General features: G+C 35.1%; 1 protein-coding gene across 6 annotated transcripts in view; it reads left to right on the forward strand.

The window, feature by feature from the left end:
* Positions 1 to 17,445, forward strand: part of TFG (trafficking from ER to golgi regulator) — a 44,311-nt gene that overhangs the window by 17,648 nt on the left and 9,218 nt on the right. For 3 of the 6 annotated variants that reach the window (XM_054479903.2, XM_054479902.2, XM_054479904.2), the window contains exons 4-6: positions 6,386 to 6,532; positions 10,183 to 10,347; positions 14,284 to 14,424. In XM_054479903.2, the coding sequence (XP_054335878.1) occupies positions 6,386 to 6,532; positions 10,183 to 10,347; positions 14,284 to 14,424 (453 nt within the window). The remainder of the gene's footprint in view (positions 1 to 6,385; positions 6,533 to 10,182; positions 10,348 to 14,283; positions 14,425 to 17,445) is intronic. The other 3 variants (XM_054479908.2, XM_054479907.2, XM_054479906.2) reach the window with 1 other exon arrangement.

The raw sequence follows: 17,445 nt of genomic DNA on the forward strand, positions 1-17,445 counted from the left end.
AGCACAAAAACACAGGCAAAGAGAAGTTGAAAATGAGAACATCCAGAATATTTCTATTCAGAGTTCAAGAAGTAGAGAATGGGAGAGTGGACATACATTGAGGTAATGACTAAAGAAATTTTCAGAATTATATAAAAGATATAGACCCTCAGATTCAGAAGGCACGGGGAGCCTTGAGCAGGGATAAATAAAAGTAAATCCCCCCTGGACATATTGTCATGAAACTGGAAAGTGTCTAAGACAGAGAGATTACCTTAAAAGTAGCCAGAGAGAATAAGATTGATCACATATGAAACAATTAGACTGTTAGTAGACTTCTTCATAGTAATAATAGAGGCTAAAAGACAGTAATATCACAGTTGCAAACAGTAAAGAAAAATAACTAGAAAAGTAGCATCCTATACTCCACTAAATTTCACTAATGAGGAGAAGTAAAAATACTTTGAAAGACTGAGAATTTACCACTCATGGACCCTTGTTAAAATAATTTTTAACAGTGGTCTTCATCAAGAAGGAAATTTAGTCCAGAAGGTGGTGAAAGATGCAAGAAGCAATGTGAGCAGATAAACTGTTGCTTGGTCCCAGGCCCTCAGTAGGCTATGCTTTCAAAAACTATTTTAGAAAAGCTTTTCCATTGATACAGAAAAAGTCAAGGAAGCTTAACTCTTAAACCTTGGGCTGTCAGGGGATTGGGAAGCACCAGTGAAATTTATGTGTATGTTTTAATGAGCATCGGTTGTTACAAAAAATTAATAGTCTTAGGGAATAAAAACAATTTGGGACAAAAATACTGGGCAATAATTTGTAAGAAAGGAAGGGATGATAGGAATAAAAATATTTTAAGGACTTATTTGGGAGGAAGATTGTAATTACCTTTAGATTTTTTTAATTGCATACTACATATGCAGAAGTATGCATGGTGTACATGTAAGAGTTATAATTGAAAAATTAGACATTGTCAGGAAAGGAGAAAAAAAGAAAACAAAAGTTCAGTTCAGTAGAAAGTGGTGGCGGAATAAAAAGTAGAAAGCTCAATAGATAGAACAGAATACTAATCACAGTACACAGAAATTGACTACATATATCAGTTAAAATAATCTCTTAATGGAGTTCAAAAAAAAATCCAGTTCCGTGCTACTTCCAAGAGACATAAAAGATTATTATGCAAAGCTTGAAAGTAAAGGGCTAGAAAAAGAGACTAGACAAATGCAAAGAAAGCTGGTTATTAACAGAATAGACTTATATAAAAACTTGAGTAGTAATGGTCACTTTATGATGATAAAAAGAATAATTCACTAGGACTATATAACAATCTGAACACTTATGCATGTTAGCTTTAGATGTTTTCCCCTAAGAAAAATTGACAAAGAGAAATCAATAAATTTACAATTATGGGAGAGCTGATAAATGAAGCAGGCTCAAACAGCGTTGGTCTTGTACATCTAGCAGTTAGGGAGAAATACAATTTTTTTTTTTTTTGAGTACTCATAGTACATTATAGAAGTTGACTGTAAATCAAGTCTTCCAGAAAATCCCAAAATATAACAGATAATTAGATATCTTAAAGGTCATATTCTCTGGCTTCTTTAGAGACCATTGGACAGAATGTGTAACCCAAATTTCCCTACTTTTGGAGACAAAATATGGTTTTAAATAAGTCAAAGAAGAAATAATAATGGGAATTATAAATAAGTAGATAATGACTTCTATGTAACCAAGTTTTTAGAGAATGCTAAAGCTGTACTTAGAGTAGTACTTACAGCCTTAAATACTTTATATTAGTAAACTGGATTGGAAATTTTTGAGCGAGGTATTCAAACAGTTACAAAAGGACAAAGCTCAAATAACTTGGAAGGAAATAATAAGAGCAGACGTGAACTGGAAATCGGAATTGTTAGGATCAACAATTTTGAAAAGATGCAATCGGCAAATCTTTATGAGGATTAGTTAAGGAGAAACAAGGCACAAATAAGCAATGTTAGAAATGAAAAGTTTATAGTAGAGACTTTAAAAATTTATATATACCATGAATTCCTTTATTTAAATTTGAAAACTGAGGTGACATGGACAATTTCCTAGGTAAATTTAATGCACTGTTTCAAGAAATAGAAAATTTGATTGCCCCAATTAACGTTAAAGAAATTGGACCAACTATTATACCAAATACCTAAGGAACAGATGATTCTAAATTATACAGACTATTCAAGAGCATAGGCAAAGAGGGAATATGCACTAATTCATTTTGTGGGGTTAATATAACATTAACATGAAAACCAGCCAAAGAAAATGCAAACCAGTGTCACTTATGAACATAGATAGAAAATATTAAGTAATATTTACAAATCAAACTCATTAGTGAATATTTAAACACACCATTGTCAAAATTGCTCACCCAAGGAGTCTAAGATGGCTTTAAATTAGAAAATCACATACTACTTTCCATATAACAGATTAAAGGAGAAAAACTGAATCATCTCTAGATAAAAAAAAGCCATTCATATCTCAATCATGTTGAAAAGTCATAGCAAACTATGAATGAAAGGGAATTCTTTTTTGTGAGACAGAGTCTCTCACTGTTGCCCAGTCTGGAGTGCAGTGGTGCGATCTCAGCTCACTGCAGGCTCCGCCTCCTGGGCTCACCCCATTGTCCTATCTCAGCTTCCCAAGTAGCTGGGACTACAGGCACCTGCCACCACGCCTGGCTAATTTGTTTTTGTATTTTTAGTAGAGATGGGGTTTCACCATGTTAGCCAGGATGGTCTCGATCTCCTGACCTCGTGATCTGTCTGCCTCGGCCTCCCAAAGTGCAGGGATTACAGGTGTGAGCCACCACGCCCGGCCAAAAGCGAATTCTTTTACCTCATATGGGGGCATTTATTAGGTACAACAACTGCTGTATGCCTAATATAAAAGGATTATAAATGTAACTAAAATACCTGTTATAATTATATACAACAAAAGATACTTGGGGTAAATCTAACATGGCAAGATTGTTTTGGATGAAACATAAAATTATTTAAAATCAAGTAGGGCAATGGGTTTTGAGGAAAGGTACTCTGGGAGATTTAATTATGTCGATGCTGTTTCATTTCTTAGTGGTTAGGAGCAAAGATGAAAAAAATACTAAGGTTTGGCCAGGTGCAGTGGCTCACACCTGTAATCCCAGCACTTTGGGAGGCCGAGGTGGGCGGATCACGAGGTCAGGAGTTCGAGACCAGCCTGCCCAACGTGGCGAAACTGTGTCTCTACCAAAAATACAAAAAAAAAAAAAAAAAAAAAAATTAGCTGGGTGTAGTGGTGCGCGCCTGTAATCCCAGCTACTTGGGAGGCTGAGGCAGGAGAATTGCTGAACCTGGGAGGCAGAGGTTGCAGTGAGCCAAGATCAGGCCACTGCATTACAGTCTGGGTGACAGAGCAAGACTGTCTCGAAAAAAATATAAATATATATTAAGCTTTAACAAAGATGGGTGTTTAGTAAGTTTATCTTGTGTGCTGGAAGTGGTTCATTAAAGTCTTATGATTATATTCACACTAATGAAGATACATTATTATGTGTGCTAGGGTTCTCCAGAGGGATGGAACCAATAAGATACATGGCAGTTTTTTAGGGAGAATTGCAAGGTGATTACAAGGCGAAGTCCCATGATAGGCCATCTGCAAGCTGGGGAAAGAGAGAAGCTGATGCTGATAGTGGCTCACTGGCTCAGTCCAAGTCCAAAAGCCTGAAAACCAGGGGAGCTGATAGTGCAGCCCTTGTCTGTTGCCAAAGGCCTGAGAGTCCCCTGGGAAGCTGCTGGTACAAGCCCTAGAGTCCAAAGGCCAAAAAACCTGGAGTCTCTTGTCCTGGAGTCTGATGTCCAAGGGCAGGAGGAGTGGAAGCAAGCATCTGGCATAGGAGGGAGAGCGAGCTAAAGACGCAGCAAGCAAACTTATCCTACCTTCTTCCGCCTGTTTTGTCATAGCTGCACTGGCAGCTGATCGGGTGGTGCCCACCAACACTGAAGACAGGTTTTCCTCTCCTGGTTCACTGACTCAAATGTCAATCTCCTTTGGCAACACCCTCACAGACACACCCAGAAACAGTACTTTACCAGCCATCTAGGCATTCCTCAATCTAATCAAGCTGACACCTAATATTAACTTAATTAATTTAAACTTAGCTAATTTAAACTTTTAATTGAGTATAATTTGGAGCTTAGTGCTCTTAAACCCACTAAGTAGATAATAACAGATTATAGGACATACTAGGAATGTAAGTGCAAGGTTCTTAAAAGTTCTGGTAAGATGTATCAGTGTGCTCCAGAGACCACCAGGAACACACCTGTAGTTGAATGAAGTTGGGTTTACTGACTTACTGCAGCAAGGGAGAATGAATACCACAGAGAACAATAGGATGTCTTACAAGTTTGTTAGAAAAGGATTTTTTTTTTGGGCTTGGGTTTGTGTTAGCTGATTTTGGATAAGGTTCAAGGAAGTAGAGCTTTGCTCCGCATTGGATGCTCTCAGGAAGTAGAGATGATTCTGTGTTTGGGTATCTTATCAAATCTTATCTAGAAGGTGAGAGGAATGAATCTTACTAAATCTTATCTGGAAGGTGAGAGGAATGAATTGAGGCTAAAGCTGCAGTTGGTAAAGTAGTAGCAGTCACTCATATTAGCCAGGATAAAAGGTTGTTTGGTCATTTTTCTGGTGTGGTCAGTGTTCCTGTTTTTGTCTGAGTTTTGACATGGTTATGGACTGTTGATCTGTCACAGATGATAGTCTTGTGTGATGTTGGTATTCTTTGAAATATTTATGTTCAACGGGAGAACACCACAGCCTACCTGTGAGTGCCAGGCCAGCTTCCAGCAACACTAAGGCCTGTCTTACTCTACCAGACCAGTTTCTGGCTGCTAGGAGCTGTTTGTCTCATCAGATATTGGAGAAAAACACAGTAATACCAAGTGAAAACCAATAATTAATTGATGTAGGTAGGAGATTGTATTGAACTTCATAGCTATGCAGGGAGTATGTGAATTACTGGTGAGTTTTCTTCTAAAAGCTTATAGTTGGTGGTTTGATTTTGAAACATGTTTAACAAAGAATCGCCCTGAACTTTTATTTTCACATAGATGTCCTTTTCTAATTAGGTGCTTCAGGAGTTTGTATGTATGTATACTGGCAATGCGCAAAGCATTTTAGTTTAATTTTTGAACTCCTGTCTTGGGGTTTGCAATCAGAGCCTTGTGTCACTTTTTTTTCTTTTCTTTTTAAAAATAACCTGAGTGGTGACAGTGTTTGTTGCTGAATGAAGGATTTCATTTTTTTCAGTCAACTGAAAATCATTTGGACAAAATAAATAAGTGAAGTAATGTTGCTTTCATTAAAAAATCACAACCAGGGATTACCGAGTAATCTCTGGCATTTTGTGGCTTGTATACTGTTTCTGGAAGTAACTGCTTTGAAGGACAGTCATGATGTACATAAGTAGATAAGTTCTGCATATGTTTTTAAATTTATATTTATTTTTTAAAATTTTTTGAGACAAGGTCTCCCTCTGTCATCCAGGCTGGAGTGCAGTGGAGTGATCTCGGCCAACTGGACTTCCCCTCCGGGGATCAAGCAGTCCTCCCACCCCAGCCTCCTGAGTAGCTGGGACTGCAGGCATGGGCCGCCACACTTGGCTAATTTTTTAAGGTTTTTGTAGAGATGAAGTTTCACTGTATTGCTCAGGTTGGTCTTGAACTGGGCTCAAGCAGTTCTCCCTCCTTGGCCTCCCAAAGTGGTGGGATTACAGGTGTGAGCCACCATGCCTGGCCCTGCATATATTTTTTTAACGATTTCTTTTAAGATCAGCTATTTTAATTAGCTGTTTTTTTTCAAGACAAAATTATGCAAGAGGGATAACAGATCTATCAGTCATGTTATATCTTTAAACATGTATAGAGTAAGGTATTTTTGTATTATTTTAAGAATAGCATGAAATAAAATGAGCTTTTTAAGTTTATGTAATTTTTATTAAATTTAATAATTTCTATTAAATTTAATAAATTCTATTATTTTAAGAACACCATGAAATAAAATGAGCTTTTGAAGTTATGATTTTTATTAAATTTAATCATTTCTATTAAAAAGTAGAGCTCGGATTTTCCTACTAAACCTTTTTACCAGTAAGGTCATATGCTATAGGTCTGGCATCAAGAAAGACTGATGAATGCTGCTTTTTTCCCAAAATAAGTTATTAGCCATAGAGAATTCTTTTTTTTTTTTTAAAAAGTTACTCCATTACATCGCTATCTTGTTTTTGTTTTTTTAAAGGAATTGTATTTATTTGTCCTTGTTGCATATTATTAGTATACTTATTCATGAACTTCTAATTTTAAGCAAATAAATGTTTTTATTTCAGTTAATGGCCAACCAAGACCCCTTGAATCAAGTCAGGTGAAATATCTCCGTCGAGAACTGATAGAACTTCGAAATAAAGTGAATCGTTTATTGGATAGCTTGGAACCACCTGGAGAACCAGGACCTTCCACCAGTATTCCTGAAAATGGTAAACCCTGAACCCATTGTATTCTGATTTATTGTTCTCACATCTTTGTGGAGGTTTTAAAAAACTCTTTTTAAGTAGGAGAAGGATGGCACTCCCAATATCACTCTTGTTTCTTCCTCTGCCTCTCTACTAGTATTTATGTCTGTGTTCCTAAACTTTGCTGTTCGTCCAGATGACTAGGAGGTTTCGTTATACCAATTCCTGGATATAATATACCAAATACTGGAGTGTAGCATCTGGAAACCCATTTTTAAAGTGTTTTCTGGGTGATTCTTTTGCAACTAGTCTTAGACTTTTGGATTTATTACATAGGTCAGTTTTCAAATCCTTTTGACACATGAACCCTTTTTAGTATAATAGATAAGTAATGAACCTTGGAAATTGAAAATCATTTCATGAATAATTACATAGTGTTGGAAGTATTTTCAACTAAAAATCACTTAGATTAGTAATGTTCATTAAAAATGGTATGTTATAAAGTTGAAACACAGTTTTTAATAATAATATTTAAAGAAAAACTGATTTTTTCCCCATTGTATAGATGACATGTACTGTTTGTGTTAAGATAAAGCAAAATGTGTCGACATTTCGAACTGACATAATTTTGGGACCAAATGTATTTTAAAATGTGGACTGAAACTTTATGTGTTATGACTTGAAAGTAAAGTTAAAAAACTGCTTTCTTCTTTTAAGATTCTTAGATGTTGCATTTAAAGAAAACTCTTATTATTATTATTTTTTAACAAATTCTTTGTTTGCTTATAATTTTCATATGTTTAAAACTGTCCATATTGTGAAATAGTAATTTCAAAAAAATCTAGACTGGATGACTGCATATAAAGGGCTTAACATGAGATAATTTTGGTGGATAAATGGCATGTGTTCTATTTTTGGCCACTAAATAATTTGGGAGTTTTTGTTTTCTATTTTTATTTTAGTTACAGTTTAAATAAAGATGTATTTTCCATCATTTCTCTCTTCCTGTCTTCTAATAGTCATATGGAATTATGTTAATGATAGATGTTTAATAAATATTTGGTGATTGATTATTTCTAGTTCCACTTCTATTTCAGAACATAATGGAGATTTGCTGAATACTATAATGAGATTCTCTTGGTCACTTTATGATGAAACCTTTTATATTTCAGGTCAAAGAAGGTTGCCTATTCTGAGCCCTCCCTCTCCAAAGAAAAATTTCCAATTTTAGATCAAGAATCAATGAAAAAGTTAGACAATTTTTCCAGAAGAATTCATAGATGCTGACACAACATTTGCATATAATTTCAGGGGATTTAACCATCTGCAGAATATTAAGAAGTGTAGATGAGAATTTAACCAGTATAGCCAGTACTGTTCAGAAATTAGCTACAGTGGCCCACATTCTACTCTAAGGAATGGATTTATGAGTTTTTTGCTTTAGGTGAAACTTTTTCCTCACCTGTTTCTTGCTACTGTTTATACTTTATTCTTTGTTTCTATATTTTTTATACATATTGTTAGCTTTTTACCTATGTTAATGTAAAAGATGTTAAAATTGGTTTCTTCTCTGCATCTTGGAAATCATGCGATATATTGTTTTCTTGTGTGGCCATCTTCTAGTTACTGTGTCCTGTCTGACAGTATCTGATGATAAGATGATATAAGAATAATACAATCTGCATTTTATTTTTAGAGATAGTTCTAATTTTTTTTAAAAATAAACAACAACAATAAACCGTACATCAGAAACTGAAATCTAGTCCACAAAATGAAATTGCCAATCAGCTATTAGTGCTATTTAGAACCTGTGGCTTACCCTCACTAAGAAATGTGGCCACCTGTGGTCTTCAGCTCTCTATTAACAGCGATTCTTGGATGCTTGTTTTCCTTTAAGAGGCAAATGATGTGTAAACTACCTTAGATAGAAGATTGACCTGTTGCAGTATCTCCAGCAGCTAATGGAGCAAGTAGTAGGACATATAGTGTGTTTGCTGATGGTTTTTCAGTTTATGGTAAGTGAAAAGAGGCATAGGTAGTGAGATGTGAGGGGAAACAATTTGTAAGACTGACGTGGTATGCTCTTGGGATTAGAGGAAGGAAGTTGGTAGGGAAGACAGGTAACTGGTAGACATGTTTTAAAGGAATATTTCTAGTGGTTTTCTTTTTCCAAACATTTAGAAAATATTAGGGTAGCCTGGAATGGTATGTTAGGAATGAATGAGCTGCCAGCCAGTGTGTGCTGTGGGTACTTATATTCCGTTTAGCACTTACATTTTTTTTCAGAAGATACATTTTGTATTGATTACAGGGGTGATCTAAGAACTGATGTTCATTTACTTGCTTGGTAACAAAAGTGATAATCGTTGTCCCTTAATTGAGTAAATGGTTACCAACAGTCTTTTTGTTTACTTGTTCGTGTTTTTTGTTTGTTTCTTTTGATGTCTTTTGTATCTTGGACTTGGATTCCTATTTGTAAAATGTATGTTATTCTTGAACTCTTTTTCTTTCACAAGACAGTAGTACAAATGCCTGTGGAATATCTTAGCATCCTTAGAAGAAAAGCATGATTTTAAATTTAACCTGCTCATAATATTTGACATTTTGTTTTTCTGTTGTTGTTTTAAACATTTTATTATAGAAAAGTTTAAGTATATAAGAAAGTAGACGTTATAATGAATCCCAGAAACCCACATCCAGTTTCAACAGTTACCAACTTATAGTATCATATAATTACACTGTACACACTTCCACCCCTCCTGTTACCCAGACTGGAGTATGATCTCAGCTCACTACAAAGTTTGCCTCCCAGGTTCAAGTGATTCTCATGACTCAGCCTCCTGAGTAGCTGGGATTACAGGTATGCATCACTGTGCCTACCTAAGTTTTGTATTTTTGGTAGAGATGGGATTTTGCCAGGCTGGTTTCGAGCTCCTGATCTCAAGTGATCTACCCACCTTGGCCTCTCAAAGTGGTGGGATTACAGGCATGAGCTGTTGCACCCGGCTCCCCTCCTGTATTATTTTGATGCAGATCCCATATACATCATTTCATCTGTAAGCATTTTAATAAGTATTTTAATAAGTAATACATATTAAAATAGAAGGTAGCAAATTCAAAACTGTTTTTAATGTGCTATTTATGGAAGATTATGAATTAATTACGGTTGGCTTGATTTCCATGTAATTTAATAGTGGACTAGTAGACAGTAGAAATAAAATGTAAAATTTGAGATTATAACCTTAGTTCAGTTTCTTTTTATAAAATAAAGCCTTAGTTCCTATAATTGTTACTTCCAGAGTGCCCAGTGGGTATCTGATACTGGGATATAGGTTATTGGGCTCCAGAAAAACCCAAAAAAGTAAAATGTTTCTCTTTATCAAGGAGCTTGTATTTTTTTCATCTAATGTTTCTTACAAAAGGAGGTAAATAATTTTTTTGGAAAGCTGTCCTGTTGTTCATCTTCTGTTTCTTTTTGCCCTCTTCTCCCTGTTACTAGAAGTAAAAATATATTTAAAAAAAAAGGAATTAAAATGATCTATAATCCTATATTCCGACATACTTAACATTCCAGACTATCATTATACACCTGCATTATTTCCCTTGTACTTTTAGGCCTTACTGAATATAGATGAAAAGGAAACAAGTTTTTGTTTATTCCTCTATTATTACAGATACTGTGGATGGTAGGGAAGAAAAGTCTGCATCTGATTCTTCTGGAAAACAGTCTACTCAGGTTATGGCAGCAAGTATGTCTGCTTTTGATCCTTTAAAAAACCAAGATGAAATCAATAAAAATGTTATGTCAGCGTTTGGCTTAACAGATGATCAGGTTTCAGGTAAGTTGGTTTCCAACTCCTTTATACCCTTCTTTCCTTCATCTTTCCTTTCTTCCCTTTCTTTCTTTAATTGAAGAATAACTTGGATATGGTGAAGTGCACAAATCTTAAGGGTTCTGCTTAACAAATGTTTACATATGTGTACACTTATGTAAAAGACTAACTAGATTAAGATGTATATGATTTCCAGCACCTCAGAAAGCTTTCTTATGTCCTCTCCCCAAGAGTAGCACCCTCACCCTTAAAGAATAACTACTGTTGGGTTCAAGTAAATTTTTGAAAGTAAAATTTAGAAAGTTTTTAAAAATCTGAACTATTTTATAATTTGATTAGGTGCAGTATTCGAATTATATTTGATCTGTCTTATCTCTTCTCATCTTAGAGAAATTGAAAATTAAATGTAGATTTTCTGGTTAAATTGCTTGAGTATACAGTGGGTTTTTATATAAATAAGTTTTTAACCTTAAAGCAGTACCTATATTGTTTTATTCTTTTTAACTTTTGGTTATAATTTCTTAATTATTTTTTCCCGTGTCGTTTTCGCTTTTTGGATTCTAATAACACATACATTGGAGAGCTTGATACTGTCTCATGGGTCATTAAGGTTCATTTTTCTTCAGTCTTCTCTCTGTTCTTCAGGTTGGGTGATTTCTATTGAACTCTTCAAAGTCGTTGTGATTTCTAATATGCTGTGGAACCTTTCTAGTGAATTGTTTAATTGTGCTTTCAGCTCTAGAATTTCCATTGGGTTTTTATAGTTTCTGTTTTTCTGTTGAGATTCTTTATTTTACATTCATTAAGACTATATTTTCCTTTAATTGTTTGAATGTATTTATGTTTGATTCTTTAAAAATATTTAGCTGCTTTAAAATGTTTATCTGCAACATCTAACACTTGGACCCATTTGGAGTCCATTTCTATTGACTGGGTTCCTCTTTCCCACACACACTCCCCCCAACTCCAGTAGGGTCACATTTTTCTGTTTCTTTGCCTGTGTGATAGTGTTTGGTTGAAAACTAGACATTCTGGTTAATATGTTGTAGTGACTTGGGACTACACTACAAGATTTTCTGTTTAGAGGATTTTCTGTTATTGTTGATCTAGCAGGGAGTTGATTTGTGTGGACCTAACATAAATAACAAACAGAAAAGCACTTCTCTAAAAGAAAAAGGTATTTGGGAATAGAGCATTGCATTGAAAATATGCATGCCATAGTAAACTATGTGCATATTCAGTGAGGTAAAGGCAGACAAAGATTTTTAAAGGAAAAAATGAGGAGAATGTATAATTGTTTTGAAATAATTATTGTTGGCTACAAAGATCATTAGCAAGAGTGATGCCAGTCTGAGGTTGGACAGGCAGTTTCTGGGCAGATGTCCTCACAGTCACAGAAGTATTTTTTTTTTTTTTTTTGCAAAGTTGTGATGGCCTGTCTGTAGGCTTGTGGTGTTTGAATTCTTTTGTGATAGTTTTTGCAAGAATCCTCTCTTCATGGCCTTATCAGAGTTTTTAATATTTTTTTAACATTAATGACTTCATTTTGGTTTTGATAACTTTCACATACTCAAAACTGCTCCTTCTTTCTCCCTATGGTGTATAGCAGCTGATACGTATGCTCGGTCCTTTCAGCTTGCTCTAGGTGCTGCATTTTCTCTGAGCCTTCTTGAGATATCCTCCTCTGCTCTCCCAGCCCTATAGTCAGCTGGGGATTTGGGCAGAGTATGTATACCTAGATCTTGGGTCTTACCCTTTCAGTAGCACCCTCACTTCCGGGATTTTCCTCCTAAATCTTCAGCTGCTTGTCCAGCCATGAGATTGTTTTAACACTGTTGTTTTCTGCCATTGGAGCTGCAGAGGTCAGCGCTTTTAATTCTTATCCATTCTAATTTTATTGGGGTAAACTCCTCTGGTTTCTGATTGGCTTTCAGTTATTTCAAATAGTTTATTTTGTTTTGTTCATGTTTTTAGTTGTTACCTGGGGGAGAGTTTATCTGATGGATTTACTTTGCCTTTATCAGTAGTTGGAAATGTGTACAGTCTATTCATTTTGTATTTCTTAGAGACTTTCATGGAATTACTCACAAAAGAGAATTGTGTGAAAATTTGATGAGGTCAGACTTTTAAATTTTGATTTAAATGTAGTATATTCCAGACTAGAATAATATTAATATGATTCACATTATTTGAAGACCATTTTTCTCACAGCTTTGTATGTTGAATTATAGTAGGAAAAACTATATGCCTAGCTAGGATACTTTTGTAGTTCTTCAGGTGTGATGTGGTAAAAATGTGGCTTATTACAATAATGAATGTGGCAATGGGAAGGAGGGATAAAATATTACAGACATGGAATGAACATTAACTGTAATAAGTTACATATAAGGGAGGAAAGAGGAGCCAAAGTAACAAATATATATATTTAGGCTAATAACAGTGTCTTTTGTGGGAAGAATGTGTGTATTTATCTACATAGATATAAATTTAAGTAAAATGGTGGTAGATAGAAACCATCATCCATTTTATTTTGGCAATCATCAGTCTCTCTTGCATTACCAGTATTATATCTTAGTTTAGGTTCTTATTAATACTTGGACTGTCAGCTATTAACTGTGCCTAATACTGTGGTAAGTTCTTGGGATACATCAGAGCAGAAGATAGAGGTTTGCCCTTAGAAAAATTAGTCTGCTGATAATAGCAAGTAGTTATATGGAACTTTCTGAGTAGTAGTCACTTTTATAAGCTTTTGCTGTATAATTCCTTTTATAAGCCCATGCTATAAGCTCTTGTTAACTCGTAATCCTCACAATAACCTTATCAAGTAGGAATTAGTATATCCTTTGTACAGATGAGAAAACTGAGGCACAGAAAGAGATTATGTAACATGTCCAGAGTTACACAGCTAGTGAGTGACAGCACTAGGATTTGAACCTGGGTAGTCTAAGAGCTCCTAAACCTATGCTTTTAACCACTCTTCTGTGTTGCCAAAGCAGAAAGAATTTAAAGGAGTAAGACATATTTACATTGTCCTCAGAATATCTTTTTTAACTGTCACAGCATTGGAACTGTAATATATTCTCTCTATTCATTTCTGTGTTCATTATTTTGTAAGAATTATAGTGGCTCCATATGTAAGAGTGCTAGGCTAGGCTTTGTTAGGCAGACAAAAAAGAATCAATGGTCAGGAGCCCGGCCAAAAGAGTGCAGAGTGTTTGAGAGGGAAAGTGAGAGCTGTTCAGAAATGCAAAGTAGAAGTCAGTATGGGTTAACAAAAGTAAACTAGATAGAAGTTCACTAGTGGAAAAAGTATTCATGAGTCAAGAAGGCTTACTAGAAGTGTGGAATTATAATTGCATTTTAAATAATGTTATATTTAAATATGTGAATGTTATATTTAAATATATGGGATATAGTGGGAGAGAACAGAGACAAATGAAATAGAGGTCAAAAAAATATTAGCTATGTTATGGGAGTGGGGAGAAGGTTAGTTGAGCTGAAAGGGAGGCATGTGAGAAGAGAAATTGGGAGAAATAGTGTTTGGACCCTTAATGCCAAACTAGGAGGTTGAACTTAATTTATGGGCAGTGAAGACCCCTTGAAGGAATGAAGTGACAATTTTGGTTCATGTGCAGAATACATTGCTTGGAGTAGGGGGATATTGGCATTGCAGACATGAGTTTTGATTTTTGCAGGGAGAGGTTAAGACTCAGGAATAAAGTACTCTACACTTTATAAGGAAGGATTTCCAGTTGTAGCTTTGGATTAAGAGACTGGAGCAAAGGAAAAAATAAAGTACATACATTTAATGTAAAAAGCCGTATTTGTGGTTATATACTTATTCTGTAGTACTTTTATTATCTTTTAACCACACTTATTCCTTGAGCCTGCTGGGGGAAGGCCTTGTGTTGGATACTAAACTGACTTTTTTTTATTATCCAGGGCCACCCAGTGCTCCTGCAGAAGATCGTTCAGGAACACCCGACAGCATTGCTTCCTCCTCCTCAGCAGCTCACCCACCAGGCGTTCAGCCACAGCAGCCACCATATACAGGAGCTCAGACCCAAGCAGGTCAGATTGAAGGTAAAATAGAGTTTAGAACACATGTTTGGGAAAGTACATGTGTAGAAGTGTTCATTGCAGCATTGTTGTAAACACTTCATGTATTCAGTCATGCCTTAAACACAGGAAAAATTTTGATTTACTGACATGATTTGATGTTAAAAAACCAAATAGAACAGTATGTCAGGTATGTTTCCAATTATTGGAATGAAAAAATACCTCAAAAAAGTGTTTCTATGTATATAGATACAGAGTGAAAGACCAGTCATTAGTCAGTGGTGACCCTTGGGGAGGATAGTGAAGTTCAGACTGGTGATTTCACACTTTATTTTGTGTTATAGATGCTGTTTTATCTCTCTCCTTTCTTCAGCAGCTGTGCATGATTTTTCTAATTTAAAAAGATTTCTAAATAGAGATAAAGGATAACTTTAGTTGTAGTGGGTTTTTTTGGTAAGATTAGTAGCCTTTTATAATTTTGTAAATTTAGCAATATGTCTTTAACAGAAAAAAAGCAGTGTATTTTAAGTCAGACTTTTTCTTCTGAAATAGTCTGTCCTTGGATATACAGTTTAGTCTCTCTGGGTTTTGATATTCTTTCACTGTAAAATGTGAAAACTGGACTAAACCCAGTGGTTTCAAAAGAATGTCTTTAGTTCTAAATGAAATATAACTTGAAAGCTCCGTATTTAAAATAGGGGATTGAAGGGCAACAGACTTCACACAGCAGGCACTAAGGTGCCTCATTGAAAACCTTGGAGTTCTGCAGAATGTGACTAAGTACTTAACTAATCTCTAGGGTGCCTTCTAGATAATGAAGTGTGATTTTTGTATTGCCTGTGCGTGTTGGGACCTTTAAAGCCACATTCCACTTCAAAACAAACACCAGGTGGTGCTCTAACTATTTGTTTAATGGGTCAGATAGTGGTATAATGTATTTCCAGCCCCAGAAGCAAGTGATTAAGGTTATCAATTACATTAAAACAAAAACAAAACATAGGCTAAAATGAACTGACCACTTTTGGAATAGAATCCTATCATCCTGTGGTGATACTTGCAGAGTTACCTGGCTAGGTGTGGTGGCTCACGCCTATAATCCCAGTGCTTTGGGAGGCTGAGCCAGGAGGATCACTTAAGCCCAGGAGTTTGAGACTAGGCTGGGTGACATAGTGAGACCCTGTCCCTACAAAATAAAAAAATGATTTAAAAAAATTAGCCGGGTGCTATGGTGTGTGCCTATAGTTCCAGCTACTTGGGAAGCTGAAGTGGGAGGATTGTTTGCGTTGTTGAATTGAAGCGGTCTAGGCTGCAGTGAGCTGTATCACTCCACTGCACTCCAGCCTGGGCAACAGAACGAGACCCTGTCTCAAAAACAAACAGCCAAAAAAAAAAAAAAAATCCAGAGTTGTCTGTTGGATGAACACCAGTCATTATGAACTAGCAGGTGACATTTTGCTGATGAATCAGTGGTTTGCGAAGAATTTCTTATTGCTCAAGCCTTTTCTCAACCAACTTTAGTTAACTCCTCCTCTGCCCCAAAATGCTACTGCCAAAACTAGAACAAACTAGAACTAAAGCAGATGTCAGCTGAAATGGACAAAAGTAGAGTATAGGTATGATGAGAGTTTAATGCCTACATCAAGTGAACTAAAGATTTGTTTTTAAATAAATCCCATTTTAAGTATATACTGTGATACAGTGACAGTTGGAAGGATCATTGTACCAAATAATGTTTGCTGTTTATGTATAAATAAATGGGAATTAAGGCGCTACTAGCAATATCTAAACATTCTATGAAGTGTTTAATTGAGCATTTTCAAATAAGTAAAATTTTAAAAGTGTGAAAGGACATACAGTGAAAATTCTCTCCCCCACCTCTGTCCACAGCAACCAAATGCCTTTTTCCAGAGGTAGCAGATTAACATTGTTTATGTGCATTTAATTTTTAGAGTAGTATTGTATGCCTTGCTACAATTAACTGTTAGCTTACATTAAAACATACAGTATGAAAATTGTACAATTAATATGTGACGTCATTTAAACTATTAATAACTGATCTAATTCTAGATCAGTGCTGTCCAAAAGAATTACGATAGAAGCCACATGTAATTTTTCTATTTAGCAGCATTAGAAAAATGTTTAAGAAAAGGTAAAATTAATTTTATTTGCCTAATGTATCTAATGTGTACTCACTATTAAAAAATTTTTTTGGTACTGTGTATTGGAAGTCTGGGATTTGACACTGATTTGGAACACTTCAAACAACAAACAACATATCACAATTCAAACAAGCCACATTTCAGGTGCTCAATAGACACGTGGCTAGTGATTATTTTAAGAGCACAGCTTTGGATAAATATAGTCATTATTTATAGATTCCCAGCGTGAATTATAGGCTACTTTTACTTTTTGATGTATAATGAGTCTTTGACATTGTCAGTTATTTAGATCAACTACTGGTTATAATTTGAGCAGAATTACCAACATAAAATGTATTACTTATAATTTGTTAACATAGCAATCTCTTACAATGTGTTAATAGTCCAAACTAAAATTAAGAATTCTGAGTTGTTACATAACTCCCATAAAAGGGACTTTGGAACTGTGAATTTTATTCCAAATAAATGTAGTCTTAATATGTTGTTCAATTAAAAGGATCAACAAGATATTGCGCATCATTAAAAAAACCGAAAGGGATAATGTTACTCTTCTTCATATAAAGCCAATGCCTGTTACAGGAAGACTATGTGATGTTGCCAGAAATGTAACTGGTAAGGAGAAGAACGCTAAAAATCATCAGAGATCGGGAGATATTGCTGTTTGACAACCTAAAAAAATGAAAAAGCATATAATTAAAATCTTTAAAATCATATGCCAATATAATGAAAAGCTGAGTAGACTTTATTATGTAAATGTTGAAACATACATAGAATAATCAACTCTTCATGTAGTCATGTGGCTTCAATACTTACCAATATTTTGGCATTCTTTTTTCATCATTTTTTCCCCACTGCACTCCTTTTAATTTGCTGGAGTAGTTTAAAT

The sequence above is a fragment of the Pongo pygmaeus genome, chromosome 2 (genome assembly GCF_028885625.2).
Source record: "Pongo pygmaeus isolate AG05252 chromosome 2, NHGRI_mPonPyg2-v2.0_pri, whole genome shotgun sequence".
NCBI classification, from domain to species: Eukaryota; Metazoa; Chordata; class Mammalia; order Primates; family Hominidae; genus Pongo; species Pongo pygmaeus.